The sequence below is a fragment of the Chanos chanos genome, chromosome 1 (assembly GCF_902362185.1).
Source record: "Chanos chanos chromosome 1, fChaCha1.1, whole genome shotgun sequence".
NCBI classification, from domain to species: Eukaryota; Metazoa; Chordata; class Actinopteri; order Gonorynchiformes; family Chanidae; genus Chanos; species Chanos chanos.
This window is the reverse complement of record NC_044495.1, coordinates 5,509,409-5,537,375: the sequence shown is the minus strand read 5'-3', so window position 1 is coordinate 5,537,375 and position 27,967 is coordinate 5,509,409. Positions and strand designations below refer to the sequence as shown.

The 27,967-nt window shown below is 41.8% G+C and overlaps 1 protein-coding gene across 1 annotated transcript; it reads right to left on the bottom strand.

Moving 5' to 3' along the window:
- Window positions 1-63: 63 nt before the first annotated feature.
- On the bottom strand, window positions 64-27,766 carry sh3yl1 (SH3 and SYLF domain containing 1). The gene is made up of 10 exons (XM_030786548.1): window positions 27,649-27,766; window positions 22,741-22,851; window positions 15,904-16,017; window positions 14,630-14,694; window positions 12,175-12,287; window positions 10,459-10,587; window positions 9,360-9,510; window positions 8,889-8,964; window positions 8,349-8,405; window positions 64-426 (listed from the first exon to the last, which is right to left on the bottom strand). Exons 1-10 carry the CDS (start codon window positions 27,764-27,766, stop codon window positions 233-235), a joined length of 1,128 nt encoding a protein of 375 aa, XP_030642408.1. The 3' UTR covers window positions 64-232.
- Window positions 27,767-27,967: the final 201 nt, after the last annotated feature.

Here is a 27,967-nt window from a genome sequence, read left to right as displayed (position 1 = left end):
AAGTGACTCTCAAGAGTGATCTAAAAACAGATGTCAACACCATGTTACTTAGATTTTCAAACTTCAAATCACGACAAGCTCTTTGTTAGGTGAGATTTTCGAGTGAATTCAATCAAAAGTGCTTCAGCAGAAAGAGAAATCCCACACCAGTGTCATGCAAAAGGACGAAGCTGAGGGCATACGATCGTCACGGCCCCCCCCCCCGCGTGAGCGTAGCGCTTGGGGCGTGTCTTCAGTCGAAGGAGACGAAGTTGGCGGGAAAGATGCCCACCTGGCCCCGCAGCTCGCCCTCCCACCAGTCGTACTGGGAGTCGGTCTTGGTCAGCACCGTGATCTTGTCTCCCGCGGCGAAGCTCAAGTCGCCGGGCTGCTGGCCGGCGAAAGGGTGCATCGCCGTGACGACAAGAGATCCACCCGAGGCTCCGGCTGGATGTAGGCCATAGGAAAGATAAGGTGAAGCCAGCGCTCATTTGGATGATATTAAAACATTCAGTTACGTTGATTTCTGTCGTACGATCTGCATCTGTTTGTAACCGTCATGTCAGGTCATGAATGGTTACAGACTAACAGTAAAATAAGGTTCACGTCACAATGACAGTGATACAGTACTAATATTAGGGTGTGTATTTTCCCCCCCTCACCCTAACATCCTCACATTGTTTTCTTTCTAAATCCCCACAATCTCACCTTTAAACTTTTAAGCTCTTTTTTTCTTTTTTCATACTATGGATTTACCCTTAAGAGAGTTTTTTTCCACCCTATAATGGCAGCATTTTTAGTTTGACCTCTTTCGTTTAGTTTAACCTGAGACTCTTGTAGGGCAAAGTAGTATTTCTTCACTAATTTCACTAGGGGGCAGCATATGTTCACAGCTTTGGTATACCCCAGAGTGCAATGTACAGTAACATTGTTTTAGAAAGTAAAGTCATGACAGACAGACAGACAGACAGACAGAGAGACAGAGAGACAGACAGAGAGACAGACAGAGAGACAGACAGAGAGACAGACAGACAGACAGACACACACACGCGCGCGCGCACACACGGTCAAACTTTCTCAGGACAAGGGTTTGGGCCTCTATCATTAATGGATACAGATCCCAAATCTGTCCTAAATTATTATTATCGTTATGCTCTTTTAACACACTCACCCCAGGCCTTCTTTTGGATATGAAGTCACTGACGTGCAGAGGTTAGTAATTGGAAAAATTATCAAAAGAGGGCTTGTAACTAAATGCGGCTGATATGGCTAGCACAGGATAATGAAATTACAGTGATTTGTGCATACAGTAAATTCTCAAATACTGGCCGTTACCTAAGCTGAAGAAAGAACCAGGCCTTTATTTGAGACAGGCTATTATTAGAGACATGCCATTATTTATTATTTGTCCTTTTTTAGTAGTGTATTTCACAATATTGTAGTAATGTCTCATTTCTAATTTATCCTATGAGGATTTAAAGGTATACCTACTTCTTGAGTATAGTAATCATTTACATTAGAGTTGATTATTCTGTGAATTATTTGTTTTATTGTTAATCAAGGAGGATAAATGGGAACAAGATGAAATATTGACAGGTTTAAAGGTAAAAATTGTTCCTCTGTCTCCAGCTCACCAGCCGGCATGTCCCTATCAAACCTACGCCATCTAAAATCAGACATTTTTTCCCTTCCGTGACTTTTTCCAAGTACCCTTAAGATGTGCTGTTATAAGAATTAACTCACAGAAATAATGAAATAACACATAGGAAAAAGGGAAGGTCAGACTTTTGGCAGGGATGTTCCTGAATACTAATAATGGGTCATTAACACACATAGTCCTACAGCGACCACAAGCCACGGGAGTTAGAACACTATCAGTATGGTATTTCTGTTAAAAAGTGAAACTAATAGTAACAGAGCGGTGAGCATAATTACTGTATGTTGTTGTACTGATGTAAATAATGCTGTGGAAATATGATGAATTTACCTCCTGAGCCTTTCTGTCATTTTTTTTTTTTTTTCCTGGCCTGGATTTGGACCCGGCCTTTATTTGCCCAAACAAGCAGCATCCTGGGCTCTAATCTGACACCCGGCCATTACCTGAGACCCGGTTTTCATCTGAGAATTTATGGTATCTTATGCAGGTTTTTCACCCGCTTTTCATTTTTCACGGTTATCCAAAATCCGTTTCCGCCACATTCCAAGAAAAAAGAAATGTCAGGATGCAGGTGACCATGGATGATCACAATGTTAAACCTTAAGTTAATGTTAGAGAACAGGTCAGACAGCTCATCATTGCCATCATAGCTTTTACTATCTTAAATTCATCAGAATGAGGAGTGTTTCACATGGTCAGGCTTCTCCCCCCCTCCACCCCTTTTTTCTTTTTAGTTCTCGTGGACTACTTGGCCCATTCATCCACACCCCCATCACCCCCCCACCCCCCCCGGCATTGCTCCTGGCAACTACATTTCTTCCTGTCACGAAAATAAACAACAAATTTAATCCAGTCATGAATCAGCGATAATAAGGTAAACTAAAAACCTGTCAGGATGCCCTGAAACCTAGACGCTATAATTAATTGTGCAATTAAACAATGCGGTTGGATATCCTGTGAGAATTTTCAGATTGAATCTTTCTGTGTTTTGTTGTGGGGAGGGGGGTGATGATACTAACCACGACTGAAACTCAGTCCGACACGTTTTTTTTGTCCCCCGTAATTTGATCGCGTTTAAAATTCACGGTGTATTTGTATACTCCAAACCCATGTCTCGCAAGCCCGCTCCTTTCCTTCTCTTTACAGTTGCTCATGTCTTTCTTGTCTGGACATGCAGTGTATATTTATATACTCCGTCTAAAAATAAAGAAATAAATAAAACTCCTTCAAACCTGCCACTGTTATTAAACACATTACCAAATTAAGTCTGGTCTCATGGAACCAAAAAAAAAAAAAAAAAAACACATTCCAACATTTCCATGTATCTCAGTACAACAAGACAGACAGAACAAGTGTCTAAACTGAAACTTTGATCGACAGGTACTAATTTTTTAATACGTAGGTCACTGTCTAAAACTACAATCCAGATTTGGTCTGGACTGGATTGCAAAGTGTAATTTTATTCAGTGCCTAAAGCTCATTATATTCAGTAGGGGTTTGGTCTAAGAAACTACTTTTTCTCACGGCCAGTTTGTCCCTACAATGGCTACACTCATGGAATAAAGCTGTCAGACAGCGGTGGGATGTTCAGTTGCCAGGGTTTGTTGAGCGCGGGCAACACTGTATGAGACTTTGCGGACAGAAAGGCTGTAGATTGGTTTTTCGACGACTCACACCTGTTCCAAATTGCAGTTTCACAAAAAGAAAAAAAAAAAAAAAAAAAAAAAAACCTAGTCTTTGCCTGCAGCTTCAGTCGGGCTTTTTTTTTTCTTCTCACTCTGAATGCGTTTGACTCAATTCCTAAAATAACTGCATTGAGATAGAATGTCTTTCATTCCTGCTACCACAAACACAAGACACAACAAGCCAGGGAATTAAAACTGCAATACGACCCTGAGGGGGCACCTCCAAAACTGACAAGTTGGTGTATTTTGGCAGGGTGGTGACACTTGAGCTATGCTGTTTTCTGCTCGCACACGCAAACTCAAAAGTGACAGCCTTTGACAGGAGGAGGGTCTGACGTCCCACAAGTTAGGTGACTCTGTGACTATAGGCTAACTCATGCTAGGTCCTGTCAAGCTACCACACTCAGGCCTTCTCAGGTTTTTTTTTTTTTTTTTTTTTTTAATGAAACTGCAGATACTCATTCTATCTGGGCATCTACTCTGCTGCCACCAAAGACAGTCTGCTGTGATGGAGTGAACGAAAAAAAAAAAAAAAAAAGGTGTGTGCATGTGTGTATGTGTGTGTGCGTGTGTGCATGTGTGTGTGTGTGTGTGCATGTGTGTGTGTGTGTGTGTGCGTGCGTGTGTGCGTGCGTGTGTGCATGTGTGTGTGCGTGTGTGCATGTGTGTGTGCGTGTGCATGTGTGTGTGTGTGTGTGCATGTGTGTGTGTGTGTGTGCGCATGTGTGTGCGTGTGCGTGTGCATGTGTGTGTGTGCGTGTGCATGTGTGTGTGTGTGCGTGTGCATGTGTGTGTGTGTGTGTGTGCGTGTGTGCGCGTGTGCGTGTGCATGTGTGTGTGTGTGCGTGTGTGTGTGTGTGTGTGCGCATGTGCTTGTGTGTGTGTGTGCGCATGTGCGTGTGTGTGTGTTGAGGCGGGGGTGGTAAATGAATGACAGACATTTTTTTTTCCCCCTCTGTCTTTTAAAGATTTTTCCATTAAAATGGAAAGACTAAACCACAGGCCGCCTGAAAACTCGCACACCAACTTATTCTCTTGTTCAGACGATGCAAACGAGAATAAGAAACCACCAGAACACAACGGAAAATCTGACCAGGACACACAATGTAAACGCTTTCCAAAAACCGTCATTGTCCTTGAATAAACTGTGAGCTCATGCAAACCAATCTCTCATTAGAAGATAATGATTTTGCGGTTGGCGTGTTTACGTGCACTTCGTCTTATGGTCAGAGGCGGCTGTGGATTACAGCACAATCTGTGGGGTACAGGGAAAAACTTCAGGGAATTTCTCATGTTTGACAGTCTTCCCAGGGTTTTCCAAATAGGAATTACGCTCACTCCTGAAATCACTGTCAGTGGAAACTGAGAGAGACATTCACAACATGAATCAAAACCCTGTCCCAGGAACAGCTCTTTCCCAGTTATGAGCAGTACAACTCGGATGATAACATGCTATTATAAATTCATATGTCCTCAGAGTAACGCATGATAAGAGAATATGAGGAGAACTTATAACAATATACCCTCAATATAATTAAACAATGCAGAACCTTTACGCCATGTTTAATTCATTCAAACTGACAATGAGTGTGGTGTAATTTTAGAATACTGATGGACGCATCTAAGGAAGATTTGGAGAGCATGTGAACATACCAATTAATGTAACGCGTTGATTAATATCAATTTAACACACATTTAAACAATTAATGCTTCCCACGTCTCCTAGCCTCTCAAGGCCCTGGAAAGTTCTAGTATAAAAAGCTCATGGCAAGGAGGGACACCACTTGTCAGGGCACATGTAGCCTCTAATCAGTGAGTCTGATGCGAATTATCGACAGAGTTATAAATAACGCCAGAAATGCACCACAATGGCATTTAAAGCAATTAGAACCTTAACACAGGTAATGACTGATCCCAGGAAATGGTTCCAATAATAAACGCTGGGGTCCTGTGCGCTCCAGTGTGTTGACGAGGGCCTCTAAAATGCTCATGTTTCTTAAACTGTTGTAATCTAATCGTGGAGGCTTTCCCTGGTTTAACTGGATGGTTCTGTGCGCTCTCTCTCTCTCTCTCTCTCTCTCTCTCATTCTGTCTGTGCCGTATAAGCTGGGAACTGGTGCTGCTTAAAATGTCAGCATGCCTGAATGTGGTCCTTGTTCAAAACTGACAGGAGTAACCATGTATACCATAAAGAAAACTAATTAAAAAAAATGACCATATAATCATCAAATACTCATCTAAAATTTGAAATAATGGTAGCACGAGTGGGTAAGTGCAAATAGAGTCTAAGAGAATTCGCTGACAAACAGACTGCAGAAGATTCTTCTAAACTGAAGTACATGTTCGGGAGAAATCTTCAGGAGAAATTCAGCGCTCGTCTCTCTGTTTAATTGTCTTTTTTCAGAGCGGAGAAAAACAAGACCGCCCACGTCTGTGGTGTCACTTACAAAACGACTCCCAGTTAACAGACACATCCATAAGTACAAGTTTCATGTCTGTGGATCAAATGCCGAGCCAAATACGCCAGTCTGAGTTTTTTTTTGTAAATATTTGGTCTCTAGGTGGTGCTAGCTACAAGCCCCACTCACTGACCCCATGTCTTGGACCCAGATTTACACAAGCATGTCGGGTTTCCATCTCCTGGAGTTTTCCCTCCAGAGTTTTGTGAGTGAAAAGGCACTGCGCTCTGCAAGGCTTGGCCCCACTAATAAAACTAACAATGACTGTCCTTTTAGCAAATCGCTGCCCTTCGCCTGTGATCTTTCATACTGGGGTTAACTACTACAATACGGCCTCACCAGTCCCTTGGCACTTTGCCCCACAGTAACATCAACATAAAAATGAATAAGAACCTAATAAAACCTAATATCAAACACGCACGAGGGGTGGGGGGCCCGGGGAGAGGCAGTCCCAGCCCCCCCCCCCCCCAACGTGTTTCCGACATGCACCTGTATTATGAGGACATTCTGTCATGTCACATGAGTGAATGCGGGGCTACAAAAGGGAATCCTTGGGAAGGCCTGATACTAACCCTCACGAATCATTCCATTACCTCCAGACGAATAAAAAACACAGGTTCAGCTTTTATCGCCATGTCACGCAGCTATTCAGATCTGATTTACACTGTAAACTGGAGGATAGGGGGGAAAAAAAAAAGGAGAAGGGGAAAGGTAGAAGCAGGGTGTGTTTATGGTCAAAGAAATATTTCAAATCTGTTCTGATCCTGGCCTGACTTGCACCCTGTTGGAGGTAAGGATCCACCAGTAGGAGCAGTCGTTAGGGGCCGTTTCATTGAGTTAGTTTGCAGAGACCTTTTTAGGGTGATGTGCTTTCTCTATCACCAGTCGCGTGTGAAAACTCTTCGGCCCTTTCATTTGCTTTGGATGGAACAATCGGTGTGTTCTAATCACGAATACCATCTCGATCAAATATTTCAGATTTATAGCCGGACCGTACTTTTTAGGGTAGCGTTTAATATGAGGGCTTTTTTTTTTTTTTTTTTTTTAATGTCCTCCCAAGCTGGAAAAGATCAGGACAGAGGCCAAATGTTTTCATAGTGCTGTCAATAAATGACCGAACTCCGAGACCCTTCGGACAAATGCATGTCATCCCTCCCAGAGGTCCTTCTCCCAAATGAACGCCGCCGTGGTCTCGCTGTGGGAAAGTATGCGTCCGTAACGCGACGGCTGACTCCTGACATGAAAGAGAGCACAGAGGCTTTTTTTTTTTTGCCTTGTGCGAAGAGAGATAAGAAAAATGACCGGTCCCCTTGCCACAGCGGTATCCCCTTAAATCTTCCTCGGCCAATCAGAGTTATCCTCTCCAAAAAAACCAATCTAATCAAGCCTAACCACTCTGGGAGCTTTTTATTTATTTATGTAATCTCTGTAATTCAACTTTAAACATGGCTATTTCAACAAAAATAAATGCCTCTTTTATGAGAGAGGATGAAAAGGAACGCGCGATCTCGCTCGCTTTGCATCGGGGCGGATTGGGGAACAAAAAAAACAAAAAAAAAAACTTGCACGTTGTCACCCAAGGAAGGAGCTGCCATTATTTCATTTCTACTGATTTAATGGTCTATTTCTAATCAAAGTCATTTCAGTCCTCTGATTCTTTTCTACGCGGACTAGCATACCCGTTGCTACTGTTACTGTGCTTAGATCTTGTTTGGTCAATCTTGGTGATTTAACTTCTAAAGGGTCTTTTGTATACTTCTCTTATCTAATCTCTTCGTACACTAGCAGGGTTATTTGTTTATATGCACAATCTTGCTCAGAAATGAAAAAGAAAAAATCTGAAGTCCATATCAAAAAAAGTAACAAAGCTATAACGTCCCGTGTACGACTGGATCCGGAGGCGGGCTGCACATTCACGTTTGTCAAAATTTGCTAAATGAGCTATTAGACTGCACTGTCTAGTACCCTCTATGTCTAAAATGATGAATCATAAAACCTGAAAACTATTAATTGTTGTTTTGTTCTTAAATTCTGAAATGTTCTTGGTGATAACAGGAAAACACATTAATGATTGCTATTTCTGGCTGCTGGACGTCAGAAGGAAATGCAAATGGCTGTGTTTTGGATGGGTGAATGTGCTAAGCCTGTTTTTTGTTTTTGTTTGTTAGTTTGTTTGTTTTTGTCCCTCTCCTTTTTGTCCTCCGGGGGCTATCGCTGTCAATCACTGTCAATTAAGCACCTATACATTTGTGGATATGAAGAAGTGAACAGCTCCTTCAAGTATGTTCTGTTTCTTCATGATAATGTGCAGATTGCGGTACGAACGACTGAATGAATGAGTAAATGAATGAATGAATGAATGTAAAACAAAGGGGCTGGCTTCTTATTGCACTGGAGGATTAATGTGCTAGCCATAGTCTTCCACGTGTCTGCTATGGGACAAGAGAAGGCTCTTGAGAGAAAAAAATAAATAAAATAAATAAATCTGTGAATGAGCACATAGTTCTTCTCTTGTCTTTGCCCATTCCAGTAACATATAGAGGGGAGGAAGAAAACTGTCTCACTCACCTGAGCTGTCAGACCGGTAGGTGGACAGACTGGGGTACAGAGCAGGCTTCGAATCTGCTGTAGAAACCATTAGGGAAAAAAAAATACGTGATTCTAGCTTTACTTTAGGAACTACCAGCTAAACTCCATGTGTGCTATGAATTTTTTTCAAAACTGATGAAATCCTTGTAACTTAAAAGGACTACATAAAGGTGTTAGTAAGACTAATGCTGATATGAAAGACCACCGAATGTCTTTTCTACCTTTCTCACCATGAGGTTCCAGCACTAGCTGAATCTGCCAAACACTGGCAGATAACAGTCTCTATTAAGTCTAGGACTGATCAGGGCTCACCGACCTTAGTCCTAATGGTCTGAGGGATTTCCAGGTTTTTAGGATAATCTTTTAGTCAGTGACTAATCTAGGCTTTGAAAATGAAGTGAGTGCAGTTCAAAAGTCAGTTGGTGACTGTCAGCCGTCAGTGGCTCTGTGAACAGACCATTAAATGTCCACTCTGCTTATCTGAGAGACGAAGATGTCTGCTTTGGTCTGGTGTCTTACCCTTTGACCTGGCAGTGGAAGCCGGTTTCTGGGGTCGTCTGTCAGGGGCCGGGGGTCGGGCCGGAGCCATGCTCATCTGTTAGAATAAGAGAGAATGAAAGAAAAGGGCCAAGAGAGGGGGAGAGAGAGAGAGAGAGAGAGAGAGAGAGAGAGAGAATGAGAATGAAAGAAAGCTTTTGAGAAACTCACTGAGAAAACCAATAGGCTTATCAACTCTCAAAACTCCCAGAAGGCGCAATATGAATAAATGTAACGTCAGAAATGAACTGAGTCAAGCAGTCAATCAGACTTCAAAGACTTCTTTTTGTAAACAACATATCCTGGAATGACCTATAATAAAGATCACTTCTTTTCTCTTCTGACAAGCACTCACACCGCTACCCCCAAATGCAAACAGATGATAAGAGAGCAAACACTGGTGTACGAGGAGGTTGTGTTGAGTAGGTGTGATGGTGTGGAGATGAGAGTCACCTTGCTGGATGGTCTTAAGTACTTATTTTGCCAGTCGGTGGTGTACTTCTCCGTGTAGTCGTCCAGAATGGTGTAGAGGTCGTAGGCTTCGGGTGGAGGCTCCACATCTCCGTTCAGTATAGCAGAAGCACGGATGTCACGAGAATAAAATCTTACCGGGGGAGGGGGCAAAAAACAAAAACAGAAAACATGAGGATTAAGTCAGGGGGTTGCCGTCCTGTTTTGATTTTGACTGCTATGGCCTGTAAAGCACTTTGAAAACTGGGCTCTAAATAAACTTGAAAACAAAAAACAAAAAACAAAAGAGCATAAGCTTTTATACACATCAGAAATAAGGCTGAAGGTGTCACGGGTGGTGAAACGGCTGCACTAAACCATGTCCTCCTATCACCGCTGCAGTGACCTAATTAAGAGATTAGCAAGGCAAGCTGGGAATTTCTGAGTATGTAAAGATTATTGTATGTGTTGTATCCATTATTCACATAGACCTGGTATTACTGTAATAGTTAGAAGTGGTTGGGAGACCTGTGGTTCTATTAGTGTTTCTGTGAGTTGGCCAACCGTAGATGGCCACAGTGCAGCAGAGATCACTCCCCAAACAGGCAATCTGAATCTAAGCTTTATCTTATCTTCATCTTCAGGGCAGATGAAACTCTGCTTCATTTACTGCTTACCGTACTCTTCATCGCCCAGGCGCGAAACCACCTAATTGGTACATCTTCCTATGGTTAGGTACATCCTCTCTCTCTCTCATACACACACACACACACACACACACACACTCACACACACACACACACAAACTGATGACACACTCTCAATCTCATTCATATCCTCAGGTGGTAACGTGTCTTTCTGATGTGGTGGCTGTCTCTGACTCACAGTACGAGACACATTTCAGGTGTAATAAAGACAGAGTCTGGTATACACTTCATACAGTGCTAACCCAGCTCCAAACAGGGATGGACACTCTACAAACTCCTCGGCTAAAAATGGAGGTATATTTACAACCAAACGCAGACATGAAATGAATAAAGTAACTAAACGAATAAATAAACTAGTAGCCGAGGTGCCCAACACATATGCCAATCATACTTACTTTCTGTTGGTTTCTTTGCGTTCCACCAGGTAAGAGCCTACCAGTGACACACCAGCGTAAAGGCCGCGTGACTTGCAGTAAGAGAAGACGGCAGCTGTACTGCGGAATGCGACGTCGGCTTCCAAATTCCTGTCAGACACACTCAGTGAGACAAGCTAGTCTGTGCCACTTTATCCAGACTATGCACACACACACACACACACACATACACACACGCGCGCGCACACACACACAAGAATCAAAGTAAGGATTACACAAAGCTAGGGCCTGTCTCTGATAGGCCAGACGGCCTGGAGAAAGATCAGACCTGCTTTGTACCTGCATATCTGAGGGCTGACGCATCAACGGTTAGCACTGGTGCACACCCTGTACCCATTTCAGTTTAAAAAAAAACAAAAAAACCCACCTTTATCTATTTTAGAAAAGACCACTCACATGCATGTTAAATTAAAACAGCTTAGGATGGCATAATGGCCCATCCCCTCCCCCCCCCCCCCCAACAAACTTGAGTGGATTGAAAAACGAAAGCACATTTTGCAAGTATGCTTTAATGGGCTATTTAGGTAATATCCGAGCGCTTGCGAAAATATTTTAACTGGTTGTCAAATTGTACACGTGGATATTGTCAAAATATTAGTGAATGCGTCAGAGGCATGTCAGCAGTGTTTTGTTGGAGGCTTTGATAGTCAGATTTGGGAAAACACTCGCGTAGCCACCGAGACATGAATACATTAAGAGCAAACATGTAAAAACAACACAGGGTTGTCTGTGGATAGCGTGCAACACAGGGAAGCACTCAGTGTTTCCCGGTGTTGTTACTATACACAGACCTATTAAAAATGAATGATTCTGTCTTTGGCAAAAGGGGACTATTCATAGCAAGACCCAACATTACCGGCAGTTCTAACAATATCTTTTGTGCGTGTAGAAACACGTCAAATAATGACTGATGATTTTGCTTTTGGGGTTCTAGCACGCTTTTTTTTTTTTTTTAATACCTGCTCACTTCCCAAAACCAAATCCTCCATCAGAGGGTTTTAGCTTGCATATGAAATGGTTAAAAATCAGCATAATCGCCAAGTAAGTTTCCATCTTTTCAGAAGAAGAAGAGGAATAACAAGATGGCTCCATGAGTGAACACACCACAGGGAAAAAGGAAAAGAAAAAAAAAAAAAAAGAAAGAAAAACACCCACGTGGCACGGTACAGCAGATTAATTTACGATCAGTTTAGATGGTGACAAAGGGTTTCAAACAAAATTTAAAACAAACAAGAAAAAAGAGCAAGAGAAAGACAGAGAGAGAGAGAGGGGGGGGGAGGGGGGGAGACTGAACAAGTATCAAGTATTGTGAGAAAAGATGAATTAGAGTGTTGTTTGAATTCTGAGTAAATGACCAAAACCCCAAAAGACCACACAGCATTTTTTTTTTCAAAATCAACAGTAAAACCGCCAACAATCCATCAAGAGCAAAGCATAAATTTTACCGTTCTTATCTAAAGCTACACAGCGCAACCTTTCATCTGAACTGCTTGGGAAAGAATCTCTAAAACAGAGTAGCAATAACAGTGACATTCTTTATATTACGAGACAAATCCCAAATGGTTGCCATTGGCAAGTCCCTGTGGGGGACCTGTAGCTTTATTACCTCTACTGCCCCCTAGTCTCAGACTGTGGCATTGCACCTACCAACACCGGGCGCGATGCCAAGGTCCTCACCTGCCGAGCGGCCCGACGGCCACCGTGCAATTTCCCCCAAAAGTCAGGTTTCCCCCTTTGCTGAATGCATCTACAGCCCGTCTCTGGTTAAGGATGATCACAAAGTCTGAGGCCTGTGGTAAATTTAAAAAGAAAAGAAAAGAAAAAAAAAAGACAAGTAAAAGAAAACTTTAGGTTAGTGGATCTTTGATGCTATCCAAAGATTAGAACAGGTACAGTAACACAGGAGACAAAATCTCATTCTGAGACAAAATCTCTCACGGCCAATCTGAATGGACGTGAATCTGAAGTCTGACTGGTCTGGGTGATATTTTTATCTAATATTTTTTTTTTTTTTTATCTGTACTTCTTCGCCTGTCTTTCCTTTTTTTCTGCTGCTGTGAACACCCAAATGTTTCCGCCTGGGGATTAATAAAGTGTTATCTTAACTATGATCTTATGAGCTGAACTACATGCATCAGGCTGGGGTGTGAAAAAAAAAACTCTGCTAAAAGCCAGGTCTCTCAAGATCACAAGAACTGAACTGGGATAGATATGTGTTATGCTGTAATTGTGGATTTGATGGTGGTGAAGTGCATGTGTTCTGTAAGCCTGTTATGAAAAATTGAGTGCGTTGCTGTGTTTGTGTTAATGTCTAGGACCTGTGCTGTTCTGGTGTATTGACAAAGATCTGTTCAAGTTGTCTATGTCTACAAATGCTGAAACACACACACACACACACACACACACACACACACACAAAAAAAAAGAAAATGAAAATGAAAATGCGGTCCTTATATGCAGTGAGCGCGACACACACACACACACACACACACACACACACACAGGATTGAAATGGGAACAGTAAGCCTTTATTCTTTTTTTTTTTTTTTTTTTTTTTTTAATGTGATCAGATTCGGGGGGGGCGCAAAACAAGAAGGAAATTCCTTCCAGTTCTACCCAACCCTCATGACATTAGAAGACAGTCCCTTGTGGCAAACTGTCTCGTATATCACTTTGACAGGAAGAGTGCCACCTATTGTGTGTCTATCATCAACAAAATATTTAAAAATAAAAAAGCATTTTCAAAAAAAAATACTTTGGCAACAGTAATGGTGTCTGAGTGGTGGTTAATTTTGAAAGCTCTGGATCAGACTCACACAAGCTTGGGATTTGTGCCTTGAGATAAGAATCAGACTGCGCTTTATTTGTTTGTGGTAAACAGGTGCATTCCTCAAACACAGAGGGACCACAGTGCGAACTACTAGACCAGAAGCTCCATGGCTACTGTAACTATTAATCAGTTATGTCAAGCCACGCAGCAGTCCGTACACAATGAGTCACCCTACTTGGGGTCACGAACGGGAACGGGCGAGAAAAAAAAAAAAAAGAAAAGAAAAAGAAAAAGAAAGAAAGAAAAAAAAAAAAAAACATTGCTCCCCTGGTGTTGAGAAATGGCTTTGCCAGGACCACACGCATGCAGTGCCTTCCTTTACCATGACATGAAGTTCCACACAGCATGAAAAAAAACAAAACAAAAAAAAAACAAAAAAACAAAAAATGATGAACCAAGCAGCATTTGTGCCATAAATAGCTGCCTCACGCACAGAGGTTATTTCAATAGCACTGCAATCGTCAAATGATGTGATAGATAGATAGATAGATAGATAGATAGATAGATAGATAGATAGATAGATAGATAGATAGATATCCAATAGATTAGGAGAGAAAGGTGTAAAATATTGGGTAAATAAACAGATATGTGAGCTATATGAAATGAGAACTATTTTGCTTCTGAAACTACAGTGCTGTATTTAAAAGATTTCTCTCTTTTTTTTTTTTTTTTTGAGTGTGGTTAGTTTATATGCAGCACAACCAGGGAAGAACTGAACAGCAAAATGTTTCACACAGCTTTGTGGATGGAACTTCGACTTGCGTTTAAACGCTTGAGGTGATGGACTTTATGAAAAGCACAAGAGTTCCAGCAGAGCAGCTGCAGCAGTTCCAGCAGTACCCTACCCCCCCAACGCACACCGAACCAACCACACCGCAGGGTGGACTGCACACAGAGACTACCACCAGGAACAAACACCACAGAAGAAGAGGAGCTAAAGCTGAGAAGAAAATTCAGTTGGTGGTCATTGGTTTAAAGAGGACCGGTGTTGTTTCTGAACAAGGACCTGATGAGGAACCAGGAGGCCAGGGTCTGTCTTACAGACCGGGGACCGTGCTCAGTTCTCTGCTTTTGTTCTTGTCAAAAAGAAAACACAACAAGAACTCGCAATTTTCCCCACTAATCTACTTTGTAAACCAACACTATTTGTTTATTACCGTCATTTGTCCTAAATTCCTCCTTTCTTTCCCGATGGGAAGTTTAAGAAAAAAAAAAAGTCTGCAAGGCACTCACTGTTGGACGATCTACATAAAGGTCTCAGAAACAAAAGAAAAAAAAAAGTGAGTAATCTGTATAACTTACCTCCAAACCAATTTCAAATCCACCACCAAGGCCGGCCAGACCAATCGCACTTGGAGCAGACCACCCTTAGACCCCCCCCCAAAAAAAAGGGGGAAAAAAAGAAAGAAAATCATAAATAAATATACTGTACTGTATGTCCCTTGCCAGTATTCTGATACTCAGCATAACAGAAGTGATAATAAATGTATAAACACATTTCTAAGAATGTATGATTTAATACAATGCACTTGTGTAACAGTAGTTTCATATGAGGGAACAAATGATCCAGACCATAACTGCTTACAAGACTAAAAGCAGAACAAGAGAAGAGAGAGACTAAGAGATGTAGTCTAAATACTAAACAGAGACCATCAGTAAAGAGATGTTTCATCGGCTCTGAAGATCCTTTTAAGGGAAATGTTGATCAAAAGTTACTTGTAAAAAAAAAAAAGTCTCTGTTCTATTTAACAGTAAAAAAAAAAAAAAAAAAAGAAACGAAACAGAGCCAAAATGGCTGCCCTCCAAAGTACATTTGACATTAAGATGTACTGATGCATGCATCCAATTTTCCATTACAAAAATGCATGGCTAGAAAGCTCCAGAAGATCATAGATATTGTTGAGGTATATCTCAGATCAAAGTAATGAGCATGTTGTCTACACATGACCTAAAATGTTCTGATAAGACTTGAGTCACCTTGACTTGAGTCATGTAAAAGAGGAATACTTAAAAAACAAAAAATCTGGAGAGACCAAATCAATACAAATAAACAGAATATGTTTTGAGTGCTTTGAGTGCATTTTGTAGGTCATGGTTGAAAATGATAAGCACTGCGACTGCAGTTGGATTTTTCTGGCTCTAGTTTCAGTTGCTCCTCTATGCCACATCAAACATTGCACAAACTTGATGGAAATACATAGTGCCAACTGAATACCTTGGTAGCATTCAAACTGACACCAAAAACGATGCCTGCCCAGGCCTGGCTTCAACCAGTCCACCTCTCAGAAAACAAACTGTCATTATTTTCCGACAGTCTCAAAAAAAAAAAAGAATTTAAGAGTAACCACTGTCGTGTCGTAGAGATCCGTGCGGTAATCAATGTGTGGAACAAATAAACAAACAAAACAGGTAATCCAAGAAACTGTCTTGGAAAAAAAAAAAAAAAAAAAAAAACCTTCTGTGTATACACCTCCCTTCATGTCTGGTTGTTTCCATCTAGGAATTTGTTTATTTGTTTATTTATTTTTTTCTTTTTCAGGTGTCAATATGAATGTGTATGTAGAGGATCCACTCACTTCCATCAGGCAGGCGTCCGATCACGATTCCACTGCCCCCTCGTGCCGTGATCATGAAACCAGCCTTAATCACAGACAGAATGGCCAGTCCCTCCGCCTTGGCAATGACATGTGCTTCAAAACGAAATCAAAGAAAAAAGGGAGATTAAACATCGAATGGGTAACTGCAACTGGACAAGCTATTGGACAAGGAGTGCACATGTATTTCCCAGTGGACACTGGAATATCTTCTGAAACTAGCTTTTATCAGGATCGAGTAGTTCGGTCAAAAAGTTAAATTAAAGATAAATTAAAAGCGTTAACTTTTTCCACACACACACACACACACAGACAAATGTCCAAAAGAAAGACACATACACTGAACTGAACTGACACTGTCCAACTGATCTGACTGAGAGTTTGGGACGACAACTAGGTCTCTCTAGCAACGGAGTTGAGAGACCAGGTGTGTTTAAAAAAAAAGAAAGAAAAGGCAGAAGAAAAAAAGAAAGGAAAAAAAAAAGGGCTAGGGGAATTATACCTTATCTGCAACGCCGCCTCTGGTATTTAAAATGCATACATTTTGGTCAGTTCAAGTGTGTTAATGACAAACGAAAAAGATTGAGCAAGAGATAAGATTCAGAGATCCCACACAGAGGTGCCAAGCGTGCTGTTGCCTGAAGTAGCCAGGCAGAAATGGTGCATTGTGTTTTTGCAAAAGCTGTATCGCACCCACTCTGGAAGAAACATGTTGTAGAAGGGGGGAAAAAAAAAAAACCCAGTCGTGTCAGATAACATCTTGCATGAACAGATACTTGGCAAGCTGCGCCACTGACAGCCAAAAGCATAGATGACATCAGTCAACAGAAATGTTCACTTTGCTCTGGAATGGGAATTGTATGCCAGGTATGGGCACTATCCTCACAGCACAGACACCCATTCCTACTCTTTTTATTGTTGTTGTTGTTTGTTAAAAGAAAAAAACAAAACAAAACAAAAAAACAAACAAATCCTGTATTTGGGACACGGGAAAGACTAAATACTGTCCGAGCTACCACGTGACACAGTGTCATAAACAACATGTGCGGCTTATATCAATTACGCTAGGCTTCCACACAGCGCAACACCTCGCGAATTGCGCCCTACGACATTTTGCTCTGGGGGTGTGGTCGCGAAAACAGCAAGCAAATCACCTAACCCAAAAGTTCAAGTGCTTAAATGAAGGTCTACAGTGGTCTATTTGCCCCGACCAGAGCCGGTGAGTTTTTTCTACTGCTCTGGCCCCGACTAAATTGATGTAACATATAAACAACAATTCGTGCTAATGTGGAGAATAAGGTCGCCCATTAATCTTTTAATCATACACGTCTTCATGCTACATGTAGCCTTTAGCCTCCGCCATCTTGGTCAGACTTTGTTACTCCTGCCTCTGTAGAGAACATCACATACCAAACACATCACACACTGAACTGATTGGTTCTCACGCGGATCTCATTTGCATAAAGTTGGAAAATCGCACAGTATGGGAAACTGAAGCGTTTTTTTTTCAGGTTTTCGAGTTTTGATTCTTTTGCACTTCCGGTATGTTTCCTCACTCGTTTCTTCAGCTTACAGCACTTGCTGAAACTTTACACTGAATGCAAATGGCCGTGTACAAATCTAATGCTGATACAGTAATTACTCCAGCTTTGCATAATTTCAATAAAGCTATTTATTTCTTCTTGCTAATGTTCCCTTTATATTTAAACTTCAAAATGGTAAAAACAAATCAGTGTATCGATAAACATGCACAGCCTAAAACATGTCAGTTTAATATCATACAATTACATGCATGTCCTTAAAACTCCTATTTATTTATTTTGAACAAACAGTGCTATCGTTTAATTGTTGCAAAACAAAAACGTTTCTAATATACTTTTTTTTTTTTTATCAGGTAACATAAGCCAATACGTCGCATTTGTTAGCTTCACAAAAGTTTCTAACCGTCAAAGACTGTATCTGCTTGCCAGGCCTTATGGGATACTGGAATGGCGTATCCACTGAATTGACAGAATGACCCAGATCATGAGTTAAGTAAGAGTGTCTTTGGGTAGAATCGTCTGCTCTGCTGCATGAACCATCGATTGCAAGTTCAGCCAAGAGTTTGGGTAGATTCGTCTACTGCATGAACCGTCAAACTCGAGCTTCCTGGCTGCAGAGCTGCAGAAGGCTGATGGTCAAGACACTACAGTGGTTTAATTAAATTAGATCCTTTTGTTTGTATTACAAAGATTAATAATAGTTACTTCACTGGGGTAAATGTAAACACTTGTCAGTTTAGTAAGATAATTAGTGTATTTTCTTAAGAGGCGGACGTTACTGCAACCTATTTTTTGGGCACATTAGTCCACACTTTCCTGCTCTTTGTTGACTATCCAAGAAGTGTTAAGTCAAAGGCTACTGGACTTGGTTGTAAATTCTTGAGGACGTTTCACCTCTCATCCAAGAGAACAATACCATCGCTCGTATCCCACGCATGTATGGGCTCCCCAAGATCCACAAAGAGGGAGCCCCCTTCAGGCCCATCATCAGCAGCATCAACTCAGTTACCTACAACATTGCCAAACATGTTGCTACTATCTTAGCTCCTTTGGTTGGCAACACTCATCACCACATTCAAAACTCCATGGACTTTGTGAACAAGGTTCAAGGATTAAAACTGGACCCAGATGAAACCATGGTGTCCTAAGATGTTACCTCATTGTTCACATGCATCCCTATCACAGAGGCAGTGAAAACTGCAAAGCAGGACAACGCTCTCAAGAATAGAACCAACCTCAGCCCAGACCAGATATGTGAACTGCTGGACCTCTGTCTGAACACCACCTTTTTCCAGTATAGCAGTGGGTTCTACAGAGAAAAGCATGGGTGTGCCATGGGCTCTCCAGTGTCTCCCATTGTCGCCAATCTCTACATGGAAGAAGTAGAAGGCAGAGCCCTGAGGTCCTTCAGTGGAACAGTACCAAGCCACTGGTTCAGATACGTGGACAACACATGCGTCGAAATTAAAACCTGGGAAGTGCAAGCTTTCACAGAACACATCAACTCCGTCGACCATGACATCAAGTTAACACAAGATGACATCAAGAACAACAGCTTGGCCTTCTTGGACTGTGCCGTGCATATTGAAGAAGACAGGAGCCTCCACATCCTAGTATACAAGAAACCCACTCATACAGACCAACACTTATTCTTCGACTCTCACCACCCTCTTGAACATGTGCTTGGAGTTATCAGAACCCTGCAACACCGAGCTGATAATGTGCCAACAAGTGTCCAGGCACGAGAGAAGGAGCACCAACACCTGAAGGATGCGCTTGAAGCCTGTGGATACCCTAGCTGTACCTTTGTTAAAACAGCCACAAGATCCAGGAAGAACAACAGCACTCTGGGTAGTGAAGAAAAGAAGAATAAACGTAACAACATCATCATCCCATAAGTGTCTGGAGTATCTGAGAAACTCAGCAAGCACCCAGCCCTGTGATTTTCAAACCCAGCAACACACTAAGGCAGAAATTGGTCCATCCAAAAGGCCACACACCCAAACACAAGAAAAGCAATCTAGTATATGCAGTCCAATGCAATGAAGAACGCTCAGACTTATACCTCGAGGAAACAAAACAACCTCTAAATAGACGCATGGCTCAACACAGGAAGGCCAACTCCTCAGGTCAAGACTCAACAGTGTACCTACACCTGAAGGACAAGGAACGCTTCTTCGAGGACAACAATGTGCACATTTTGGATAGGGAAGACAGATGGTTTGAAAGAGGTGTGAAGGAGGCCATCTACATCAGAGTAGAGCAACCATCCCTCAACAGAGGAGGAGGTCTATGACATCACCTACCTACAATACTGTCCTTTCATCCCTGCCCAGTAAGTTTAACAACCATTCACACCTGGCCACAGGAGACTCCAATGACCCTTAACAACGGTCGTTGACACTACCAGGAGAACTCACTACCAAGTCACAATAGGCGCTTTCGCACTGGAGGAACTTTTCCATAGTTCTTAGAACTGTTGGAGAAAGTACCCCCTTTTTCGCGTGTTCGCACCGCAGGAACTTAGAACGATCATAGTTCTTAGAACGCTGTTTTGAGGGGCTTTTTTAGCTCCTAAGTCAAGGTAGGTACTTTCGCAGCGCAATAGGAACCTTGTGACGTAGGCGTACAGCCATTGGTCCAGACGCAGGTATACGATGATTGCAACCGCCATTTTTAAAGATCCGTGCAAAAAGTCTTAGAACGTATTTCATTTAGTTTTTGATATTTATGTCTCAAAATGTCTGGAATTGTAGGAGGGGGCACATAGTTTTTATGTTTTATTTTACCGGTATTTTATATCCCCCAACAATGACCATTTTGCAACGTCCAATGTATATTTGTACATTGAAGAGGTAGCGTACACTCCGCTTCGGTAGGTGCTTGTGTGGCTGTGATCCGCATTTTAACCTAAAATAAGAATGTGTTTACCCAGCTTACGATTTTAGGGCTGCGGCGGGGAAAAAGGAAAAAAAAGAAAAAAACACGATACCGCAAGCAAGGGTCAGGCACAAGCGCTATGCTAGCACCCGAAAAGTACTATGCCCATCAAGTCATTCACTGCTACTGCGGACTGGGTCTATCGACATACAGTTTTATTTTCGTTAATGAGAAGGCAGTTATAGGTTATCTAATGTGCAATCAATATTTCTGTCATTCAAGTTCAATAAAACTCATTGTGTATACTGTAGTTTGTGGATTTCTTTTGCCGCAGTAATGGTTCTTTTTTTCCTTTTGGAGGTATTTAAAAGGTCTTAAAAGTCATTAAATTTGTACTTCAAAATGTGCAGCTATCCTGGTTAGTCGTAAACAACAGCTCTTAGCTGCTATACCGTCGGCCGGCTTACGTCACTTCAGCGTTCCTACTGGCGGTGCAAAAGAAAACAGAAAAAAGGCCCTAGAACGAATGTAGTTCTAGGGGATGCTGCACAGGGGGTAGTTCCTATCGAATTAGACCCTAGAACTGTTCGGTGCGAAAGCGCCTATAATGGTCTTAGCAACGACCCCACAGAGGTTAAATACCTGAGACTCCCCACCAGTCATTCAGAACTGAAGAAGCCTCTTGGATAAGAGGTGAAATGTCTTCAAGAATCTACAATCAAATCCAGTTGCCTTTGACTTAACCCCTCTTGGATAACTATGAAGTGGATGACTGAGAATCTTCATGGGCCTCTTTGTTGATTGTTACTGGCCCATTGCTGTGCGCACTGCGATTGCCGATTGCATGTAGTTGACTGGGAGCAGCTGAATTAGAAAAGAAAAAAAAAAATAACAGAGTACTGCAGCTAGCAGTTGCTTGAACCGATTGTTAGATAGCTAGGAAAACGCATTACCTTAAATATGACTGAGATTGGTTTTGCTATAAATGTTTCGTGACTACTAGCACCATTAGAAAAAAAAAGAGTGACCGAGTTGTGCTGGTGAACCAGTCCAAAAGACTCACTAAGAAGAGTCGCTCAAAAAGAGTGACTTGTTCGCGAACTGCACACAACTATTCACTTGCTTAGACATATTCGCTCCGAAGTTGCCCAATCAGTGCGAATTCCGCCCCCATGCAACCTGAATGAGAGCAAAGTGAAATTCGCTGCTATGGAAGCATACCATGTCAAGGTGCACAAAACTACATTGACTCCCAAGTTAACTTAAACGTACGGCTCTGTTTCCAGTGTTGTTCTTGCAGGAGCTTGTGTTAAAATAGACAAACTATTAAGCTGCGTTTTAACCAAATGCGAAGCAAAACACACAAGCAATGGGAGTGCATGAGAAGTCAATGGCTGTGTCCGAATGGCATACTACATACTACTCGTATACTGATCTTGACTACTCATCTACTGATCTTGCAGTACATGAAAAATAAAACCTTTGCAGTACACAACAGTTACCCGGATGATGTACTACTTTGGTGAAAATTTGCAGTGTACAACCAGAGCTCACTTCGTCGGGTACTGCATCCCAAGGTGATTTCCAACTGCCAAAAAATAATGCAGACAGCAACAGAAGCGGCTCCAACTTCAACTCTAGCTGCAGTTCCGAATATAAACGTATCAGTTGCATATTTTGGTGTAATAGGTCTTCATTTGCTTTCTTGTAGGCTACTTTTGATAGATATTTGTTGTAGTTGTGTGTTGTTCGTTTGTAACAGAACAAATAGCCCTACCAACAGCAAATGTGTAGTACACTACATGAAAGTTCTCATACTTGCATACTATACTGTATACAAGGGTGGGGAGTAGTGTGCAGTAAACAGTGTATACTGGGTCAGTATGCAGTACACTAGTATGCCATCTCGGACACAGCCAATGGCAGGGGTCGAATGGGCAGAGTTAATTGTGGCGAAACTGCGAAATCCGCAAAATGAGCAAAATGATCGTTCGCTTGAGTTAAAAAATGTTCAGCTCCGGCTAAAATTTTGCCTGGTGAAAGCCAATGACCTTTAAGTAGGGCTAGAACCCACACCCCCTTCTCAGAAATCTCTTCAGTCAAGATGGAGGACAAGCTTACTGTGTGTAATCTGATTGGTGTAAGCAAAAAATGCCTGCTGCAATGCCTTGCTTATCAGGCAAGCGATCAAACCCGCGCGAGGAAAGCTTCGCATTCGGTTTAAACGCAGCATTAGGATTGCTAGTGTTAACTCCCGCTATTACAGTGTTACTGCAGGCTTGTTTGTGGTGTGACCTCCTGTGATGAACCAAGGAGGTGGCTTTAATTAGCAAGTATTGCTGTGTTGAGACTGGTCGTACGTTTGCCTAGCTTAAAAGGCAAAGCTTAGCACACTTACCTGGGATGAGTTTGTCCGGGCCACTTCTGTTGGAAATTTCGGTAAACTCCCTCAGGATTTTGGCCGCCTTCTTTGCCTCCGATTTAAGGTTGGATGGAATGGGGTTGTTCACTGGAAAATATTAATTTAATCTTCGATAAGTAATGGATTTAGTGGCTTATGCCTAAATATAAATGTGCTGACTTCTACATATCTCCATTGTAAAGCTCAGTGTCGATCTCACTGAGGTTTAGTAATGCAACAAATACACTGATGTTTAAAACATGAGGGAACCAGCAGACTGTACCACTTAACCTTTGTAGTTAGGAAACAACCGCACATATTGTCCAAGGTATATACTGTTATTGTACTATTGTGTGCGGTAACAAAAAATCGTCTCCAAGATGACTGGACAAAAGAATAAATTAAAGAATCTAGACATTAACAAAGCAAATTAATATCCACTCTGTCATCATTATTCATTAGGTGTCTCTCGCATGACTCGCCCAGTCTATGACTCACACTTTCCTTACAGTTTCAATTAATTAGGCCGCGTTGTTCTTTACCTACAACCACATAGCATGATGTGCCGTTCGAATAAAGAAACAACAATATAGGGATGCCCCGCACACGTGCCCGCCCGCATGCCCGCCCGTCTACCCGTCCACTTTCAACACTTCAGAATGAAAACTTTCCTTGATTCAGGATGACAACAGCAACTTATAAAACAAACTATATCTCCCAGGGATCACGGTTTGACCGACGTTTGAAGAAATGCGACCACACCTGTTATTTTGTTGAGATGATCGGCTGTTTTAACATTGGGGTGGAATCGGTTAATTTTGACTGTTGAATCACTGGATTTAACTGAGGAGATGAGTCTACTGGTACCGGTGTGAGCTGTTTCTGGCATGACTTCTCTGCTGTGGTTTACTCTGGGGAGGTGTTTGAAAATGTCACTTTTAATGTCGTCTTTCCAGTTTCAGAATTCCAGCAAAACCAGCCGTGTCAAAAGAACAATTCCCCATCAAACCCTGGAAGACACCTGCTTAATATAGATATCATAATCACGGGGGTTGCTCCAATTAAAAGTGTTTCGTGATAAAATACCGGTCTTCATTCTAAGTCTCTCACTACACGGCGTAAAGACAAACAAAACATCAGACGAGTCTTTATTTATCAAAACGGAACTCTAAACAACGCCGCCGACTCATTATGCTAATTACTGGTTAGGAAATGCCTAATGCTCTGAAGAGCTACTGTCGTTTTTCATTTTTGTTGATACCAAAACAATCATGTCTTAGACTGCTCTCATGTCATCCTTCTTCAATACATTATTATCTTTTAAAAAAAAATTAGCCTGTCTATTACAGTAATTATAAGTACTAAGAGCTATCAGTTATGAATCATACTAGTCATAAAGAGGGGGGAAAAATGTTAATTCGACACTGTGAACTGGTTTCTGAGGTATAAGATAAATTCTAGGACTGGACTGGAATGGATGGAAATGATAGATGGAACTGGTCTCCACCTTATCATATACATATATATATATATATATATATATATATATATATATATATATATATATATATATATATATATATATATGTATAGAGAGAGAGAGAGAGAGAGAGAGAGAGAGAGAGAAAGTAATGCTTACTGTATATCAAACTGACATGACACTAAGAGACTTCATATGCAACATCTGAATAGAAAAGAGAGCCATGCCCAAAGGTTAAAGCCAATGTAATTCCAATATCAGTTTTCTCTGAACTATGCTCAGTGCTTGAATCTAACCTACGCCCTCACATTCTCTTATGACACCTGCAGTTCAGTCCTGGACCTGGCTTCATCCCTGTAAGGGAAACCCAACCTTTACACTTGAGGGTGGCTGCACTGTACCAAAAGAAACAAAATAGTAATGATCTCACTGGGAGGGGCTTTGGAACACCCAAAAGTGACTCCTCTCTTACCTCATGTGACTGGCAGAGAGGTGAAAGGTTAGGTTATGTCACAATTACAATATCACATTGTGTCCGTAGTTAGTAAGAGTCATAAGACATATGACATAAGAACAAGACAAGAGCCATATTTTGTAGGTCACCTGCACCACCATGAGGGAGCCCAGACACCACATGAGCAAAGGGAGATAGCTCACAAAGAACTCATTCAGTTTAGCTACACAAAAATTCATTTTTCAGCCTCGTCACCAAAAATAGCAAATCATAAAACAAAGTATGTTCCTCCACATAACCAAGAGGTATTTGACTATTTGACTCTTTAGTGTTTGATTGGTCAGTTCTATGTGTTGCGCGTGAGGCGACGTCAGCCGAGCGGTGAGTAACAGCTGATAACGGACCCAGTGTCTTCACGGTTGCCACTGGTCGCGTCAGTCTGATGTGAAAGCCAGAGGCACAGGTCTCATGCCACCTGCCTGTAAATGCTTAATAATCTGCGTTAATAAAAAAGTACAAAACTGTTCACAAATTCCAAACAACAGTAAGCACCAGTCACCACTGAGCACGGAGGTTTGCATAGGTCAACAGTGAAAAGCTTTGCTGTGAATTTAATGAGGACGTTCATCTGTTTCTATATATGAGCATCTTATCACCCCCTACTGTCTCTACCTTGGCATTTTATTCATATCGTCTGACCATATGTTTGTTTGTTTGTTTGTTTTTGTATACATCACCAATGACATTAAAAGTGCAGAGTCTTCTGTGTGATGCGTAGACATGTCATTTTGACACTGTTGATACGTCATTGACCATTGGATACGTCATTAGGGGTGGGACAAGGCAATCCTTTTTTTTTTTCAACCACTAATCTTTGAGAGCATATAAAGCATTTTTCATCTGGTGAGACTGTGAAGCTCATCTGTACTCATCTGGTTTTCAAACCGTTAAAAAAAAATAAAAATGTAAATATTGGGGAAAAGCTCAATACCCTGGCTCTTTAAATAGGTAGGAGTGACTATCAAAAATGGATCCACACATGAACTAGTGGGCTGCCCCCTCTGATGTTGTCTGTGGGCACACAGCGATGTCTGTGAGACATCTGAGAGAGGAGGAAGAGAAAAACTTCTTTGCTGGAATATTGGACATGATGTTCCTGCACTTCAAGCCTTTTTTGTTTTTGTTTTTTTTAAAAGAGTTCATCAGAGGGTCAACAAGAAGGATCAGGGCAGAGAATGAGTCATCTGATCTGAACAATTTCTGCTCTTAAAAAAAAAGTGTAAATTACTCAGATATTGAACTTTTACCACCAACTCGCTTTCATAGCTATTATTTCTCATACCACAGCACACCTTCTTTCTGCGCGTCACCCCAGAGTGTGTGTGTGTGTGTGTGTGTGCGTGCACGTGTGTGTGTGTGTGTGTGTGAGGTGGTTTGCACAGCATGGCAGGCATCATGGCAGTGAGCTGCAGCTTAGCGAGACAGGGTAATATACAAGGAACATTGCGGGCTTGCACAATGTTGTTTATAACCGCTGTTGCTATTAAAAGACTTGTATTGTGTCATTTTTCTGGTGTCAGAGCGTAAGGCAGTGAGTCACACACACAGACTCATCCGTCACCTGTGACAGTTGTACTGCGGTGGAGCAGGAGGGGGACATCTTGAGCAGGGTGACTTGCCCTGCGTTGGAACTCCTCAGAGGTTTAAAAAAAAAAAAAAAAAAAAAAAGGGAGACAGCGAGTCACTGTGGGTATGGCTCTCCCTACGTTCGTCACTGTCGTCCCTCTGGTTCATAATGTGCTTACATCACTCAAGCCTGAGTGACAAGTTTATGAAGTTTAGTATCGTTCGGTTTTTTTTTTCTTTCATTCATTCCTGTATCCTTTTTTTTTTGTTTTGTTTTTGTTGTTGTTGTAAGCCTCTTTGGTATTGGTATTTGGTCCTTTGTTCGATGTGATGTCCCGGTGCTTTGAAGTACACGTTGAAAAGAACAGTGAAAGAGGTTTGATAAATGTACTGGTCTTTCTCTTTATTTTGCATCTCTCATTTGATCTCGGGCCAACTGTAGAACTCTATTTATTCTGAATAAGAACACCCCCCTCTGTTAAGCTCTAGGAAGTGAGTAAGTCAAATTTCTGTTGGACTACATCAGTGCAAGAGAAGCCCTGCACTGCTCACATACTAACGTATGCTATTTGTGGCTATAATCCGTTAGCAGGGCATATACCCTTAACAGAGGCTATTTATTAGAATGACATGTAGGCCCACCGTTTGGCTGGTGAAAGCTGGTTTTAAGGCATACAAAGTCACGTTTCATTGGCTTTTGCCGTTTAGAGTGAATTATTAATAATAATAACAATAATATTTCACATTTATAATCATATCTCATGGCCAGAGGAGTAAAGCTTTTTGTTCCAGGGCAGTCTAGCTTGGCACGTCCCGACGCTCTGTCTCTCTGTTCAGAGCGCATGGAACTCTGCTCGGGAAAGCATTCCAAGAGTTGGATGAGTGCGCCATTCTGTGCACCTTACAGTGGTCCATTGTGGGTATTTGAAGACCAAAAACAGTCCACTAGTCAAAAGGGGAAAAAAAGGGGAAAAAAAAGGGGGGGGGGGGGGCCCCGTAAAATAATGCCTCTTTACTCAGGTTCTTACAACACATGATCCTAATTCATTAATTAAAAGCATGCCGTTCTAATTAATAATGACGCTGCTCAGTAACAACGAGGTGCAGCGTTCACTTGCGCTTTTGTCCGCTGCTTTCTCTGCATTACTAACCCCGGGCCCCCGGCCTCTCTGAGCGGCAGCACAGGGCTCAGTTCAGGCCCCGTTTCACCCTTCACTAACCCCTAACATCCAAAACCAAACACCCCTCAGTCATCAGTCCAACCCACGACCTCGCGTCTGTGACATTTTTGACCTCTGAGAGAGGAAATGAGATTTTACTTATTTAGATGTGAAGTACTACAAACCTGGGAAGATCACACGTAAAAAGCCCGGTTCTTTTGATGACAACTCGCTGTCGTCATTTGCGGCCAATGACATGAGACTGCTACCATGAATGATACATTTCTTTAGCTGTTGAGACATCCTAGGACACAACAGCTTACAGTTTTTCCAAACCTTCACTTTGATCAGTGAGGCCTCCCTCGCAAATTTCCCTACTGGCTACTCCATCTTAATCATTACTTTACATGATCTCAACCCACTGGTATTTGCTAAGGCCTTTCTTGCACATTTCAAACAAAGAACTGATAATGTAATTAAGGCTTAGAGATCTGACGAAGCAAC